At 43.0% G+C, this 16914-nt stretch overlaps 1 protein-coding gene across 13 annotated transcripts in view; it reads right to left on the bottom strand.

Moving 5' to 3' along the window:
• Positions 1-16914, bottom strand: part of LOC132975171 (neurexin-1a) — a 343741-nt gene that overhangs the window by 150872 nt on the left and 175955 nt on the right. For all 13 annotated transcript variants that reach the window (XM_061039539.1, XM_061039533.1, XM_061039528.1 and 10 more), the window contains one exon: positions 15228-15347. In XM_061039539.1, coding sequence (XP_060895522.1) covers positions 15228-15347 — 120 coding nt within the window. The remainder of the gene's footprint in view (positions 1-15227; positions 15348-16914) is intronic.

Genomic DNA, 16914 nt, shown 5'->3' on the forward strand with positions numbered 1-16914 from the left:
TCTCTCTCTCTCTCTCCTGTCCCGTTTGTTTTCCTTGGTTTCATAAAGCTTGTCAAACCTTTACATGAATTTTTGTTGCCATGGTATTCAAACAGGTACTGATAGTGTTTGAATTTTAATAGACATGTATCTGGTATGATGAGAAAAATACTTCTCACCACATGCTGACATGAGAGAGTGGAGCAGCTGAACAATGTGTGCTTCGTTTTAGAGAAGAACAGAGGGTCAGCTTTGGATGGGCTGAAGATCAGAGGAGAAAAACCAAAGTGAATGTGTTGCCAATGCACGCTTTAGGAGCTCGGATAAAGGACCGGATTCCATGTCAGTCTCCCGTCAAGTCGGCTCATGAATCATCTTATCTGGGTGGTTGAACCTTACAAGGACAAGATGAAACACCTCGCCTTTAAACGCTGTTAGACGGATTCTTAAGGTCTGTTAGAGAGAGGAGCTGTCATGTGCAAAGGCTGCCTGATGTTTCACCACTGTCTTTAATTAAATCAACATCATGGTGATAGTGCGACCATTGCATCAGAAGTCAGAAATAAATATTGTCTATTCCCAGAAGTCCAGAATGAAATGAGCTTGATTTTTTCTCAGTGATAAGTTTGAATTCATGCAGAGATTGAAAAACAATCCAGTGTAGAGCAGGAAGAAGAGGATCATTTCTGTTGACCCTCACAGAGTACAGTGAGCCGCTAACATCTAAGTGAAGGCTTGGTTAAATGAAAGGCCGGTGCCCTTAAGCCCAGCACGCAATGTATGCTTATGAAAAGTGTGTCACAGACTTTAAGTGATGTAGCGTGACTCCACTTGTCTTTACAGCAGGCTCGACTGAATCTCATGAAGAGAGATCAGAAACAACCGTCTAGACTTTAAGTGAACTCAAATCTCAGGTTCCTTCCACATTCTGAGTAAAAAAACACAATATTTGGTTAACTAAGACCTGATGAAGTCTCACTGTTACATGATTCTAGTTACACAAAGTGTGATGAATACAGTATAAGGATCTTACCCAATTAGGGCTGCAACCAAAAATTTATCATTAAAGGTGTTGGCAATGAATTTGATCATCGATTTGTTGAGTCAGGTGATTAGTTACATCACTGACAGAGAGTGTTGTAAAGCACACTGAGCTGTTTTTACTCGAGCTGCACAAATGATGAAAAGCATTTAATGGCTGACAAAAATATGAGGACAGATGTTCATCAGCGACGTCAACAATGTTTTTTTCCTGACAGAGATGAGACGTTGGTGATCTAAAAATAGATCTTTGTTAAAAAAAAATAAAAAACTGTGGCAAAATGTGTGCCAGGGTCGTAGTAAAGTACACTGTGAAACTACTCTACAAGTCAAAGTCCTTCACTCAAAGTAGATCAGTATCAGAGGCTCAGGGGCGGTCCTTACTTGATGTCCATCTTCTGTTTTTAAATAAAGGCATGGGAATAAAAAAAGTGTAATGGATTATTCATATGATTGTAATTTTCAGCTCTGCTTGTCATAAATAATCATGGACAGACTTAACTCTAACATCTCCTTGATTGAGTCTGGAACAAAGTGTGTTTGTTCTGTCTGGGATTTTGTGAGAGCATCCGAAACACAAAACATCCTGTCTGAAATAATGTTCCAGACTTTGCAGGTTTCCTTTCCAAAGTGGGGACAGCTTTATGGCTGTGACTGATGCAGTGCTTGTCAACAAATAGTGAAGTATCTGAATAGTACACAACATATGAAATCTTTTTTACACCTGTAAAGTTTAGTAGTTCAAGGACAACTCTGCAGAAAACCTTCTATGGATCTCTCTATGCTGGTGAAGGAGAGGAGAGTTTGCATTGCTAAAGCCTTTAGAGCGTATAAAATAAAACTTGGTGCACATGGCTATATGTAGACGTACTCAGTGGGGAGTCTGTTGGGGGCCCTAGGCAAAAATCAATTGGGCAGCCCTCCAACAAGTGTTCAGCAAGGCTACAAAAGTGCTATCAGATGGGGCCCCCTTAGGGAGGTTTCAAAATGTGCACATCTTCGGCCTCTGTTTTGGGCCCCCCCCACTGGTCTGCATGCCTTGCCTGTTGACAAGCAGCGACGTACTACATTTGTTTGTTTGCTTTGGGGGCCCTCCGACAGTTTGTCACTTTATTAAATAAGTTTATTGAGATGCTTCTGTGGCTGTTTCAGGCGTGGTGCACGTCTTGTAGGGTGTTGTTATGTAAAAACAAACATGTCTGATTCATATTCAAAGTGTGTACGTACTTCAACTGGAACAAAAGATTCACTTCAAAGGATAATCAAAAGCCCTTGACTAAATCGATTTAGTGTACATCATTGAGCTTCATTGAGGTCAAACTGTTGTGTCTAGATTGAGTTTACATTTCATATCAATGCTAGCACGGTACTTAAAACAAATCACAAAGAACACTGGTTACACTGTTTTCCTTGAAGACCAGACTTGTTCCAGCAAGTCTCACACAATCTGTTTGTTTACATGCACATCAAGTCAAGCTGAATTAGGCCATGTAATTGGACTACTGTCCTTTTCCCAGTTTACAAACACCGAGGGAGAATTGATTTACTGATGGAAGTCTGTCCGGCTCTGCCACGGTGGGAGGCCATTTGCTCCCTTTCAGCTATAAACCATTGGACCTTCTTCTCCCTCACTTGTCACATCACATACCAAACAATCAACAAACAAGTAAGTAAGCAAACAAACTGGTCGTATTTAGAACAGTGAGAACACGGGCTGTGTCTGTGTCTCCTCATTTGTCCGAAAATGCATGGATCTCATTTTAGGCCTCACCATGTCGATACTTCTGTCTCGTTTTCTTCCTGGCCTTCTTCTATGCTTTCAAGCTGTTTGATATCAGGGTCAAAGCCCGGCACAGTAGTGTGGATAATGTGCAGAGTGCTTAGGCCATTTTGGGGCCAATAGAGGTGGTGACATGCAAGAAGAGATCAACTCCCAACTGCATTATCCAGGTGTGTTAGTCCGACTTCTGTTGCACTAGGCAAACAATTTATAGTCTTTTGTTCTTAGGCGATAACAGTATAGGTTGCACATGTGCTTACTGTAAGACAGTTGTGTTAACATCTGGCTAAAATTTTGCAAAATGCTAACCTTGGGTTCCTGTGGTTGCATATCCAATGCTGCGTAATAGACGCCTCCATATTCATAGCGGTTAGTGCAACAACATGGGAATTCTTGCTGGGCTGCAGGGGCGATTCCAGGAAATGACATTGGGCAATCTGGGTCCCACTTGAAATGTGATTGGCCACCCTAGGTGCCTCCAAAAAAAATCTTTAAACCCCCTATTTCGGCTGTGTTGAAATGGCCTGCCGGTAATTTTCTCGGCATTACATTGTGATACATTTTCATTATTTAAAAAAATGTGATAAATCCTGCATTATTTTGAATCAGAATGTCATCTTTCTCCAAACTTCACCATTTTCTTTGCTAAACTCAAGCAAACCTAAAACCCAACACAAGCGCACAAGTTGAAAAAAATGCCGTCATGCACCGATCTAGAGGACATGGGCAAACAAATAATTGACAATAGCATCGCTTATTTTCTCTTCCGTCTGAACATCCATCCTTTATATTATTTGTTACAAGGCACTGCTCAAAAAGAAGTCCCCGGTACTATTTAAAGACCAGGAATGATCAACAAACAACCCCCTGATGTGGAGCGAACACAGGGGCCTCATTGAGATGGAAAAGAGGAATGCTTGCACGACCATTGTTGGTAATGTTCATGATAATCCATTTCAACACCATCAGCAGCGCCACTGCACATCCAATCAAGAGTTTCCACTTTTACCTCTACGTAGCAGGTAAAAAAACTTTGAATGTGCAATTAATGACATTCAATGACTCATCGTGAGGCATGTTGTCGACTTGTCAATGTTGACAGCGGGGGGTCGGGGCAGCAGGATCCTGTTTGACTAACTGTGATCACTGGTCACAGCTGGAGTTCAACAAAGCCCAACCTCGTGCTCGGCATGCAGCTGAGGACATAATACGTTCATCATTATGCCAATAATGATAATGAGCCGGTGGAGCACTCTGGCTCATCGTGAATTGAAGTTAACATGAATAAATATTATTATATTTTTTTTCAACCTTGGATGCCAATTAAGTGGGTCTCCTAATACAGGTGTCACTGTGTTGATAGCGATGGAAAAATATGTAATTAAAATGAATGACTTAATGACCCAGAGTCACAAAAGCCCTGTTCAGACTGAGGTTTCAGGACACCATATATATCCCCCCCTGTGACATTTCACCTTCATTAAACGTCCTGGAGGCGTAAAAGGGAGACGATGTGATCCCTCCTCTGTACCGTCTTTGAAGGTAGCAAAAGAGGCGTTACAGGGGCGGGACAGGACTGTTTGAGCCAGCAGAGGAGAGCAGCGCTGTCTGTGTGTGTGTATGTGGAGCTCCCGCTATGCCGTGCTCTCTTGCACTTCTACAGCAGCATAACACAATGTGAATTCACAGACTGGGACGCCCATTGCTGAATCAATGTACATTTCTTAAGACGTAATGACGACGGAGCTTTGTTGCTGCGCTGTTGCGGAATTGCACAATAAAAAGTGCTTAAGTGTTGCTGCCTATTTAATCACAATATGGCCTCCTGAAAAATGATAAGCCTGTTAAAGTAAGCATGTGTAGTAACATAGAAACTCCGGGAAACAGAGGCCTTAGTCTTCAGATATATCCCTCTGTGCAACTTTGGTCACAGCAAGGGCCACATGCATTTAATTCTCACTGCCAGGGGGCCAAATTGTGGTATACAAAAACGATTACAGTCAATTATGTCACAAAACTCAACATATACCAGTGATCAAATATTATTATGGACATATTTCTGGTTTTCATCATTTCATGGCAGATTTTGTCATGTTTTCTTCATGTTTCCAATTAATTGATATGTAAAAATTGACATGGGGGCCACATTGAGGGTCGCCAGTTGCTCACCCCTGCTCCATATCTTCCTGCACGATGTTTCTGCTTGTTACCTCTGACCTTGTGTCGTCAAAGAAGGTCATACGCATTCACAGTTGTGGAGGCTTCTTACAGATGCATATATCTCTATAACTCATTTCTAACTAAGGAACATCCAGTGCTTATTGTGTTTGGAAAAAGTGCAAGTTTTGAATACAATGTCTGTCAGCATCTCAATTTGCGATTCACTGAACTGAAACTCATATTATCTCTTCAATTAAATGACTTCTGACGCTGAAATAATTCCCAGAATGCTTTTCAGCGGCGGATAGAAGTTTTTTTTTTTCAATCGTAAAGAATGAGCAAGCAAACTTTTTTCGGGGGCTATTTAAAATTCTTGCCACAGTTCTCCCATGTGTCATGTTCAATAGTCTGACTTTATGAGAGAGAGAGAGAGAGGGGGGGGGGGGGGGGGCATATCCACAGCGTCCGTGTATCACCCAGCAGGGTACTTTAGCAGATACTCTGTCTTCCAGCCAGGACTTTAATTAGTATTGTGTTGTGGAGAAACAACAGATTCTTATTCCCCGTCAACACACCCCTCAGGGCAGCCAATTAATAAGGAACACCTCAAAGATTAAGTCCCCACCACTGCACCACAATCAGCTCTAGATGGGATTCTGATTACAGCAGAGATTCGACGAAGACAACTGAAGCTTGTGCTGAACTCTGATCTGAACCACATACTGTTCATTGACATAAAAAAATTATGTTCAGAGAGATAGAGGAGCTCCCCCCGGCTGAGTGTTAGCATCATTGAGGGCAGACCACAGCACCATGGCCCCTATGAAGCCGACACATGTCAAACACTACTGCCTCTCTATAATAAAGACGAGGGGCCGGCACGGAGCTGCATCACATAATAAGCCGGAGTCATGCTCACTCACAGCTGTATTCTGTGTCTCAGCATCAGCCATGTATGTTGAGTGATAGATCTCAGGTTTATACGATTTCAGTATTCTACCAAGACGGCTTAAAGATGTAAGCGATTCTACACCGCTCCCTGCAGAGCAAACTGCATCGGCAAGGTTACAGACATGTTACAGCATCCACAGCAGGAGGAATAAGAAAACCTGGTTTCCATGCCAACAGCCTTTAGCCAAATATGGCCACGGCTTCCTGACACAGAAACCCCATTTAAAATTCAGATATTCAATCAGCATGAGGAAATTATTGAGATGCCAAGGCCGAGATAGTGACCGCTGATACTCAGCTGGAGTCGGAGGAAAAGGATGGGAGAGTGAAAGAGGAACAAAAAGAATGATGAATATCTTGTGTCAACTTAACACAGCAGCTTTGTGAAAATAAGTGCAGATTAACACCCTGAAACACAGCTTCAGGCACTGACACTTATTGGATAATGTGTAATGTGATGTATGCGTGGAAATCAGGGGTGTAACAGTAGCTCATGATACGATCAAAAAAATTATACAAATGTGGACGACTCAAATCGATGAGACAAAAAAATATATTGACACTCTCTTTTTTTATATTCAGTTGGTATATTAGTCTTATTTTGTAAATTGACCGGATGCTCTGTGCGTTTACTTGTCTGACTTCCTGTCTGGGTCGATCTATTCTGTCCAGCCTGAAAAAACTTGGAGCATATCTGAAGCGGATCAGAGCGTAGTGGTGCTGCTGGCACGCACCTGAGACGGACCACTGTGCTTGCTGTGCAAACAAGAGTATAGACGAGAGCGGCAGCGAACGGCAGTAAAGTGAGCGACTCCGTGGTGTGCACATGCTAGGTGGAAGTTTGCAGTCATGAAGAGAGGCGTACAAACATGGTGGGAGCATGTGAAGGTTTTGAGGTTAAGAATGCATTTCGTTTGGGTGCACCGGTAGCCTAGTGGTTATGTCGCACGCCCCATGTACAGAGGCTACAGTCCTCGTCTCAGCGGCCGTGGGTTCAGATCTGACATCGGCCCTATGCTGCAAGTCAACCCCGACTCTCTACTCCCAATATTTCCTGTCTCTCTTCAGCTGTCCTATCCAGTAAAGGCAAAAATGGCCGAAAAAATATCTTAAAAAAAAGAATGCATTTCGTTTGAAAGCAAGGCTGTAGAAGCGAGCCGAGCAGATAGCGGCCAGACTAAAGAAGTGTTCAAATATTTCAAGAGATTGATGAACGACACATAAAGAACAACAAACTATTTTTGGAATCATGATGTTGGGACCAAATTAAAATTGGACATATAATCACATCTCTCGGTTTCATCATGATATACATCGTCTCAGTGCTTTTTTAAAAATAAAATATGTTCTGTTCTGCACTGTATATGAATACATGTATTACATCAAGGGTACTTTCATGTTAAGAATAAATGACCATTGATAAGATAGAAAAGGTCATTAGCTTGTGCATTTAAAAAGACTTGAGCAGTTCAACTTTACATGTGATGTGTCATAATTCATGTAAGCATGTGTGCACATCGAGGGGGAATGCACTGGAGTGGATGCACTAAAGCACTTAAGACCGCTCCTCTCATATCTCGGGGCACAATGCCCGCTCACAGCTCTACACACACACACTGCAGCCCCAAATATCTCCAGACCCACAGATTTTTTTTTTTTTTATATATTTCACTGAGCAGCATTAAAAGAAGGGCCACAGCCAGGGCAAAGAGGACATTACTTCCATGTGACAGCAGGCTGTTTACTCCAGCGCCGCGTATCCCCCCCTTGGCCTAACTACTGGACTTGTTGTCCCCTTGTATTGATTGAAACCAAACTAAGTGGTCTAATCCGTGCATGCGAGGAAACAAGGCCACCGCGGAGAGAGGAAGAGACGAAACTGTCTGCTGTACTCTCCCCCTGCCTTGCTCATGTGTGTGTGTGTGTGTGTGTGTGTATGTGTGTTTATCTGCATGAATCTGGAGAGCGGCCACGACTGCACTGGAACACAAGTGCCCTCATTTATAAAAAAATAAAAGCTAATTCAAGGAATATGCTTGAAGATTTACAGTAGGCTAAAATAGAGCAAATATTTGTGCATGGAGAAGTGGAGAAGTGGAGAAGTGGACCTCATGCAGTTCTTCTTACTCACACGGTTGTCAGTGAAGTCGGGCAGTCTGGGACTTGCTTTTCTTCTTCTGAAACCTTTTTTTTTTTTGGGGGGGGATTCTGAGTTTCTGGTTGTTTAAAATATTTAGTTGAATTCTGCTTCTGTGGTGCTGATGCAACAGCATGTGGGTCCCTTTGTCTTACATATATGCAGTAGCTGTGTTTAGACTCTGCGATGAGGATGATAATAAAAAATAGGATGATGTTAGTTTTCTTCTGCACACACTTAAGAAAAAGCAGACCCATGTCTCTTACACATCACAGAGTGAACAGTGAGCCCGAGGCACACATAAGACTATTCTCAAGGTACCAAGCCACTAGAATGAGCATTGACTCAGACACATTAGAAATCAAGTGAGAGGGGGCTCGTCTTCGCCCCCTCGGGCAGAGACAGTGCAGACCAGACCCACACACACAACCTCCATTGTTGATACAATATTGACATGGCACTAATAGCTCTGGCTCGAGGCACCCAGGCGAGACAAAATTGCGTGAAGGCCACGCGAACACCCCTCTCTCTCGCCGGAGCCTCTCCACGACCCACTTTACTTTCTTATAGCAAAACGCCATTCTGTGTGTCGCCGTGCATTACCCTCAGAAGCTTGACCACTGCAGGGGGAAAAACTCCCCCGAGGAGGAAAGTCCAGACTGGAGCTGAAGTCCCACAAGCGCACGTCACACCAGCTTCTCAGTGGAACTGGAACTCACCGCCAAAAGCAGGAGTTTTACATTTAACTCAGTTTTGGATACGCTTTGGTGGCATTAATGTGCGAGAAAAATATTGCCAGAGCGATAACCAGCGATAACCAGATTTAAAGGTGCAGAAGGTGAAGAAAGGTTTTATAAAGAAAATGGTGGAGGTCTCTGGAGGCATGACAGGGCGTTAAAAAAATGAACCTGTGGAAAATCCAGATGAAGCCCCATGGTCTTTGACTGTTTTTCCCTTTTATATCAATGCACTTTTTAAGAGCTCCCTCGTGGGAATTATTCTTGAATATTTCCTGCATGCGTTCACACATCAGCTCAACCTGACTTCATGGCTACAATTAAGGGGGCTGGTAGGAAGAAATTGCAGGTAAAAGTCAGGGTGAATACTTTGTTTGCATTCACAGCTTACATTGAAAATTCTGAGACTTTTGTGTACGTTTGAACGCAGGTATAGTTTACCTTTGTATTTTTTACTCTGAGTACAACAGATAAAAAAAACAAACAGGTATCAAATATAATTTTTTTAAGCAAGTGAAGTAAAAAAAAGTGTTTCAAAATGTAAACATACAAGCCCTATTATCAAAGAAATTGCAAGTTATGGCCCCGTTTTTTAAACTTTTTTTCCAACATGAAGGATAAACTAAAAAAGAGACAAGGACAGTTCGATCACGATATATAAATATACTCCACGTCTCATTTGTAACCTGTGCAATTAATAACAATTAGCTAGCCCTCTTCTTCTGCACATTTGCAAAACTCCACTTTGCACTTTAATGACTTGGTAGGAATTCCGATCTTGGTCTGAGCTCTTGTTTAAAATGATTGAATGATTGTTTTAAATTTGTGATGTGTTGTCTGATTTCTTAACTTTGTTTGTTAGATTTTGAGCTCATGTTGAATCTTGTGTTTTTTGCCTTCCATGTGTTCCTGACGCAAAACACATTTCCCCTTGTGGGACCATTTAATGCAGATTCAGAGGAGTGTGTCTTTGTCTTGTTATGTCTTAGCTTCATCCTCTTTAGATCAGACTAAAATAGGACGGGATGCATTTAGTTACCAATTAGAAAGTTGTTTTTCCTATGTGTGAGCATCTTCATGTCTTATATCGTTGGGCAGTTTTTCAGTGCAAGCATTCCTTCAGTTCATACATATGTACATACAGTATGCATGTCCCAACACGCTGCACAGGGTTTTAGAGAAATCCAACATCTCTTGTCTGTTCTGCAAGCATGTTTTGAACACGTCAACTACTCTGAACAGCTCTGCACCACTCACTGCAGAATGAGCGGTGAGATGATGACATAACGGTCTTCAGACTTTTCTCTTCGTCATCGTCTCCCCAACACTTCTCACCAGTGAACCAGTGATGTGCCAGTGCTGCAATTTATTTTAACGAACTGTGGACACCATGAGTTCCAGTTGTATTTAAAGAGCCAATTACTTCCACTGGATACCTACAGACGGGGACACGAGGAAGAAGAAGACAAAAAAAGATACAAGCCATGCTGGCCACGATGAATCAAATTCCTCACCATGCGTGGTAAATGAATTATGATGGTTGTGAATGGTGTTAAGCATGAATTGGGTCTCATCACTACGAGCTGTTTTTGGTGCCAGGACGATTAAAAAAGGCTGAACACAGACAGCATGTGTGTGTGTGTGTGTGTGTGTGTGTGTGTGTGTGTGTGTGTGTGTGTGTATGTGTGGTGATGTCATCGGCATGGTTCTGCAAAAGCACGATGCTTGTTAAAAAGCAGAACATTTCCTTTAAATCTTTTATAGTAGAGTATCAGAGTAAATTCAACTTGAACGTCTTTTCAGACTGTTTGATCTTTAATGTGAAATGCTTTGTTGTTGTTCATAAGAGGAGCTAACGAGAGGCTCGATGATTAAACTAGTATCAGTGCAACCTGAAAATGAAAAACTACATTATGCATTTTGTAAATAACTTTGTTCATAAATGTTGATTTGATTGTGTTCTGAAATTTAAATAAAGATCAAGTGAGGGAGGGCGGCCAGTGGCATCTGTGCATGCCCCATGTAGGGAGGTCTTAAGTCGTCCTAGAAGGGCGGCAAGGGTTCGAGTCCGACCTGTGGCTCCTTTCCTGCATGTCATTCCCCACTCTCTGTCTCTCTCTCTCTCTTTCTCTCCCTCTCTCGTCTCGCTCTCTCTCTCTCGTCTCTCCCTCTCTCTCTCGTCTCTCCCTCTCTCTCTCTCTCTCGTCTCTCTCTCTTGTCTCTCTCTCTCTCTCTCGTCTCTCCCTCTCTCTCTCTCTCTCTCTCTCTCTCTCCCTCTCTCTCTCTCTCTCTCCCTCTCTCTCCCTCTCTCTCTCTCTCTCGTCTCTCCCTCTCTCTCTCTCTCATCTCTCTCTCTTGTCTCTCTCTCTCTCTCTCTCCCTCTCTCTCTCTCTCTCTCTCTCCCTCTCTCTCCCTCTCTCTCTCTCTCTCCCTCTCTCGTCTCTCCCTCTCTCTCTCGTCTCTCCCTCTCTCTCTCTCTCTCGTCTCTCTCTCTTGTCTCTCTCTCTCTCTCTCTCGTCTCTCCCTCTCTCTCTCTCTCTCTCTCTCTCTCTCCCTCTCTCTCTCTCTCTCTCTCTCGTCTCTCCCCCTCTCTCTCTCTCTCTCTCTCTTCCTAATTCCCCACTCTAATCCACTGTCCTGTCTCTACAATAAATGCATAAAAAGCCAAAAACAAAAAGATAAAGTCAGGAAGATTTCCGGGGCAGTCTGTCCTGAAATCTTCTAGACATTTACAGGAGTGCATGTGTGACACAGGTTTCATTTTTTTTACTATGAAATGTGTAACACTGAGTTGAAAGGCAGCTGAATACTCAAATGGTATCGTACCACATATGAAATTATTTCCCTTATGATTTGTTGACTGACAGCTGTAAATGTTATGGGGGCCAGGGGCCCGGGGGGGCTGTGAAATGGAGTTTTTTTTTTTTTTTTCTCCGAGCGAGAAGGCAGGGTGCCGCTGACTTCCCACTAGAGGAATCGTGGGGAAAACACAGCGAGCTCCCCGTTGTAAGATGCGTTCTTGGAGACCCGATTGCTCTGTTGTAAATTGCCTGCATTTCAGCTTATGCAAATACATCCAGCAGAAAGTGAAATTCTCCTCAGAGATGTTTCTCTCGTTTTCTTTTGCCGCTCCCCTCCTCCTCCTCCTCCTCCTCCTCCTCCTCCTCTATTCCCATGACAATCCATCAACACACATAAAACCCGACCATCTCCAGCTTCATTCTTCCTCCTCACAGATTTCCCTCTGCAGACCGAGGATGTCTTGCGTCACCATTCTTAGGACTCTTTCAGTTCATCCATGGTGAAAGAAAGAGATTTCTTAGAAACTAGATTTTTTTTGCATCCCTTGGGGCCTGCAAAATTGATCCTTCCTATTGTTCTGTCAGGTCAGCAGGAATAACAAGAATAGCTACACAGCAACCGGAATCAGCAGGTAGAGTACTTCTGCTTAGATGTGATACATGCATACATGCCTTATGAGCCGCTCTGCTCCCAGTGGTCTAAATGAGCTCTGTGGGCCTGCTCAAGATGAATATGTATGATATAGGAAGAAAGGAGGAGGGGGAAAAAAAAAACTCCTGCGATTCTTCTCCTGTTAACGCATGAGGAAAGGTTCACGAGGAGTTCGCAATCAAAACATATCCCCCCAAACACCTCCAGCAAAGCCCCCTTCTCCTCTGTTGATCCAAACACTTTCTTGAGAAATGAAAGGGGAGAGTAAAAAAAACGTGCACAGGAGAGGAGGGCTCCAGCCTGCGTCTCACGGACAGAAAGAATCCTTTTAGTGTTATCATAGGCTGCAGATATGTTCACAGGAATCTATTAACACTGTTCTGGTTGATAACAAAAAAGTTGGGGGGGGGAGGGGGGTCTTATCACGCTGGTAGAAGTGACACAGAATGCATTAACATTTATGCTGTTCTCTCCTCTGCTTTTTGTGTGCCGTCTCTGAGGAGCCCGCTCTCTTCTTCTTTTTTTTTTTCTCTCTCTCTCTCCTTAATGCAGTTCAGCACTTTGTCCATTCACCCCCTTACTGTGTGAAGCGCTGCAGAAGAAAATAATGACCAAACAAAAAAAACCCTGGTGCATGTTTTGCATACGAAAGTAGCCCATTTTTTTTTTAAAAGGTAGGGCAGACATTACCCTACTTCTCTCAGAAGTTTTAACATTAATGAGCACTCGATCCCTTAAAAAAGAAAAATCCAATTTAACTGTCTTTAAGAGAGATTAATATCACAGAACTTTTAAATGGCCTCTTGTTGCTCAAAGTTAGTTTTCATTTTTTAAAGGGGATGTATGAGCTTGTAATTGGTGTTGGTCAGCTCGGTGCTTAACGGGGGGGGGAACATTCTGGTGAAACTGCAACAAATAAGACGTGCATTACCGCTTAATTTCTTCTTCTGTGTGATTGACCCGTTGATGATATTTTATTTAGCAGAACACAATGTTTAGTTGCCCCCTCTAGTGGCACATCTGTCAAATTTTAATGAGCTTTCACTGAACTGTCAGCCAGATGTCTCGTACTTAAAAGTCTATGCCCCTTCAGAGGCGCAAGCAAGCTCTCCACTCTGTCAGTGAAGAAAATAAGTATTCACAGCAACACAAGCGTAGTGAGAAAATAAGAAAAGCAGTGTCAAGATTCACCCGAGTTGACCGAGTTACAACGCAGTAGTCATCGGTTACATAGCTGCTGCTGCTGTTGTTGCTGCTGAGTTTACAAAGCAAATATGTCATATTTCAGGCAAAAGTTCTGATTTTGAGGACACAAATAAGACACTCAAGACACAGGAAACACTAATGAGTTGGAATACAATCGCATGTGAAAGCACAGGCTAAAAATGGCCACTGCTGTTGATGATAACACCCACCTTAAAACGACTGGCGCCAAGATTTTTTTCCTGGACGCAATTAATAAGCTCAACAGATGGAGCGAGTTTTTTTGCATTTAATGCTGCGAGAAACATACAAGCAGGGGCCATTGCCAGGATTCCCGAGCCCCATGAAAAGAGATGACATCAGGGGGCCTCCACCACAGAGTCAGCCGACCCCACGATCTGCTCTAACCACGCCTCCATTACACACACGACCCATCAAAAACAACTGGAGAAAAAGAGGATTTTCTGGCACAAACTTCACCAACTATCAAGGTGCATGAAGAGTGAAAGGCTTAGAAGAGGTCAAAAATGCTCCAGCAACACTTGTAGTAAGAAGATCAACTTTATTAACAATTTAGACCCACGCGTTTCGGCTCATGGCCTTGGATGACCCTGATGAACGCCACGAGCCGAAACGCGTGGGTCTAAATTGTTAATAAAGTTGATCTTCTTACTACAAGTGTTGCTGGAGCATTTTGACCCCTTCAAAAACAACTGACATCATCTGTTAATCACCATCATCAAAATGTTGCACCATGCATTTTAGAAGGTCGCTAATGATCGACATGATCCACTAAAGCTTTGAAAAAAATCACATATATTCTGAGAAAGGTGTAGTCCATGAAAAACTTGCAGGCAAACACCCTCACAGTGTCTAAATGGTGAACAGTGTTGGCAACATTCAGGTACTGAAACGACAGCGTGTTTGTCTCTGGTGGAGGAACGTATTATTGGTTATAAAAGACCTAAGAGATGAGCTAAGATGGGTGCAAAGGACTTGTTAAACTTGACTTGTATGATCGAGACTTAACACAGTGATATGGGGCTTTACGGTGCTGCAGGGGTTAGCCATGTTGCCTCACAGCGAGGAGGTTCCTGGTTACCCGTGGGACACTTTCTGTGCCTGTTCTCCATGTGCATGTGTGGGTTCTCTCCAGCTTCCTCCCACAGTCCAAAGACATGCTCGGTTAACTGGTGACTCTAAATTGCCCGTAGGTGTGAATGTGAGTGTGGCTGGTTTCCGGTCTCTATATGTCATCCCTGTGATTGGCTGGTGACCAGTACCAAGGTGTAACCCCGCCTCTCGCCCAATGACAGCTGGGATCGGCTTCAGCACAAGAAACCCCAATTGGGAAATGCGGTATAGATGGATGATTAAAATAGAGGTTCAAATCCAAGTTACCTAAACAGGGTTTTTCCTGCATAGAGAATTCTTTGGCGCCCCCCCATAGAGGTTTTACCCAGCGCCAAAGGAAAATCACGAGCGCCAAAAGAAAAAAAAGACGATTCAAACTGCAAATCAAATCCTCTCTGAATGTATGTTAAAAATATCAATACATCAAACGATGAAATGCACAGATTTCAAATAAGGTAATACAGACTCGTAGACTACACTGTAATACACAGGTCGAACGCTTACTACAGCGCGTATAGTCACCCCCCCAAAGGCCCATTCTGAGCCAGGAAAAACCCTGTATGTGTGTTTACTGTCTAATTATACCAGAGAAAACCCCACAAAAAAAAAACATCCACATTGCAGAAGTAAGAAGCAGAATGTTGAGTCCTACCGTCGTTGCACAGCGGCCCTCCGAACGTCGTCATGCTGCAGTCACAGCTGAAGCCCTCCCACTGCTGGAGACACACGCCCTGGTTGGCACACGAGTCCTCCTGGCACGTCGTGCTGGGGCCTTGAATGCGGAGATAAACGTGCAACTCGGTGAGCAGACTTTTCTAACAACGAGCGGCGCAGTGTGCAGATTGACTCTGCAGCGAAATTAAAATGTCACGCACAACTTACAGACAATAGGGCTTCTGCAAACGGGAGCTCCCACAGAACAAACATACATATGCTATGCAAAACACTAACAACTGTGTATTCAGTCACATTTTAGTATTCGTCCTGCAAAATCCTGCGACAAATTGCCAGATTGTACCCGACTGCCTGCCTGAACTCCCAATGAATTAAATTGTATTCAGTGAACAGACACAACAACGGCCTAACACAAAAAACAGCATCAATAAACATTGGACATATTTAAATACGTTTATTTAAGTTTAGTGCCTGGATTTAGCTGTTGGCAGTGATTTCTATGATTTCTATTGGACAATGGCCGCATCCAGAGTATCACATTTTACGCCTTTTGTTCACTACACTTAGCTTGAATCTAAACATGAGAGATGATTGCGTTCATCCTCTCTCCACACTTTCACGCCTCCCTGACCACCAGTGAGGAAGGTTTGAGCAGTCAGATCGCAGCATATCTTACACTCCTGTGTTACGCACTGTGTTGGGATCTCAGGGGCCTGAGTTGACCCCCATATAGACTGTAAATATTAACGGATGAAGCCTGAGTGACGTCACCCATTTGTTCCTGCAGGGGGCGCCGCAGGCTCATCTGCAGCAGCCGCCATGTTGGAAATCCTGTCTCAGTCTAACTTTCAGTCAACCTAACGACAGGCTGAGAGCTGGAGCTGAGGCGGGTTTTAAACCTCCTGACAAACCGTTACATCACACCTATCGTAATCATGTTAATTTATACTGTAAAAACTGAGTATGTGATGCCTGTGTTCCCGGAGCCAGCCTCAAGTGGACACTTGACGAACTGCAGGATTTTGCACTTCCACATTGGCTTCATTTTTTAAAACCTGAGGTTGTCTGCTTGGTTGACACTGTGCTTTTTAGATGTTATTAATACATTATCTCCATATCTGTTTATAGTCAGAAAGTTAGATACTCTGGCATGTGCTTAACCTTATCCATCTATTTTTTTGTACATTTTTAATTTTTCTTTTTTTTATTTAAATTGTTTACTGTGTTCACTTTTTGTTTGCAATCTTTGCTCTTTGCTGCTGTAACCCCGTACATTTCCCCGTTGTGGGATAAATAAAGGATTAGCTTATCTTATCTTATCTTCTGCATCCTTACATTTATGTCATTAGTCGTTCAGTTAGTCAGTCGTTGTGTCTGAACTGAACGACTGTCACCGTCTTTATCGCCTGGCGCTCTGTGCGGCGGTGAAGCTGAGTTAGTTCAGTTTCTGGAGACATTTCAGTGAAATGTGAGGTTAGGTATTAATATCTTATGCCATTCTGGTAAGTTGTTATTTACTGCGAACAATGTCTGAATATTTTACCTACATTTATGACACATGAACCTTACATAATCTGAGTAATGACTCAAACAGATCTGCATGTACTGAGCCCTCTACTGTCGCACCATGACTACACGTTCAGCACACATCTGCCTTTGATACT

The sequence above is a fragment of the Labrus mixtus genome, chromosome 6 (genome assembly GCF_963584025.1).
Source record: "Labrus mixtus chromosome 6, fLabMix1.1, whole genome shotgun sequence".
In the NCBI taxonomy this organism is placed as follows: Eukaryota; Metazoa; Chordata; class Actinopteri; order Labriformes; family Labridae; genus Labrus; species Labrus mixtus.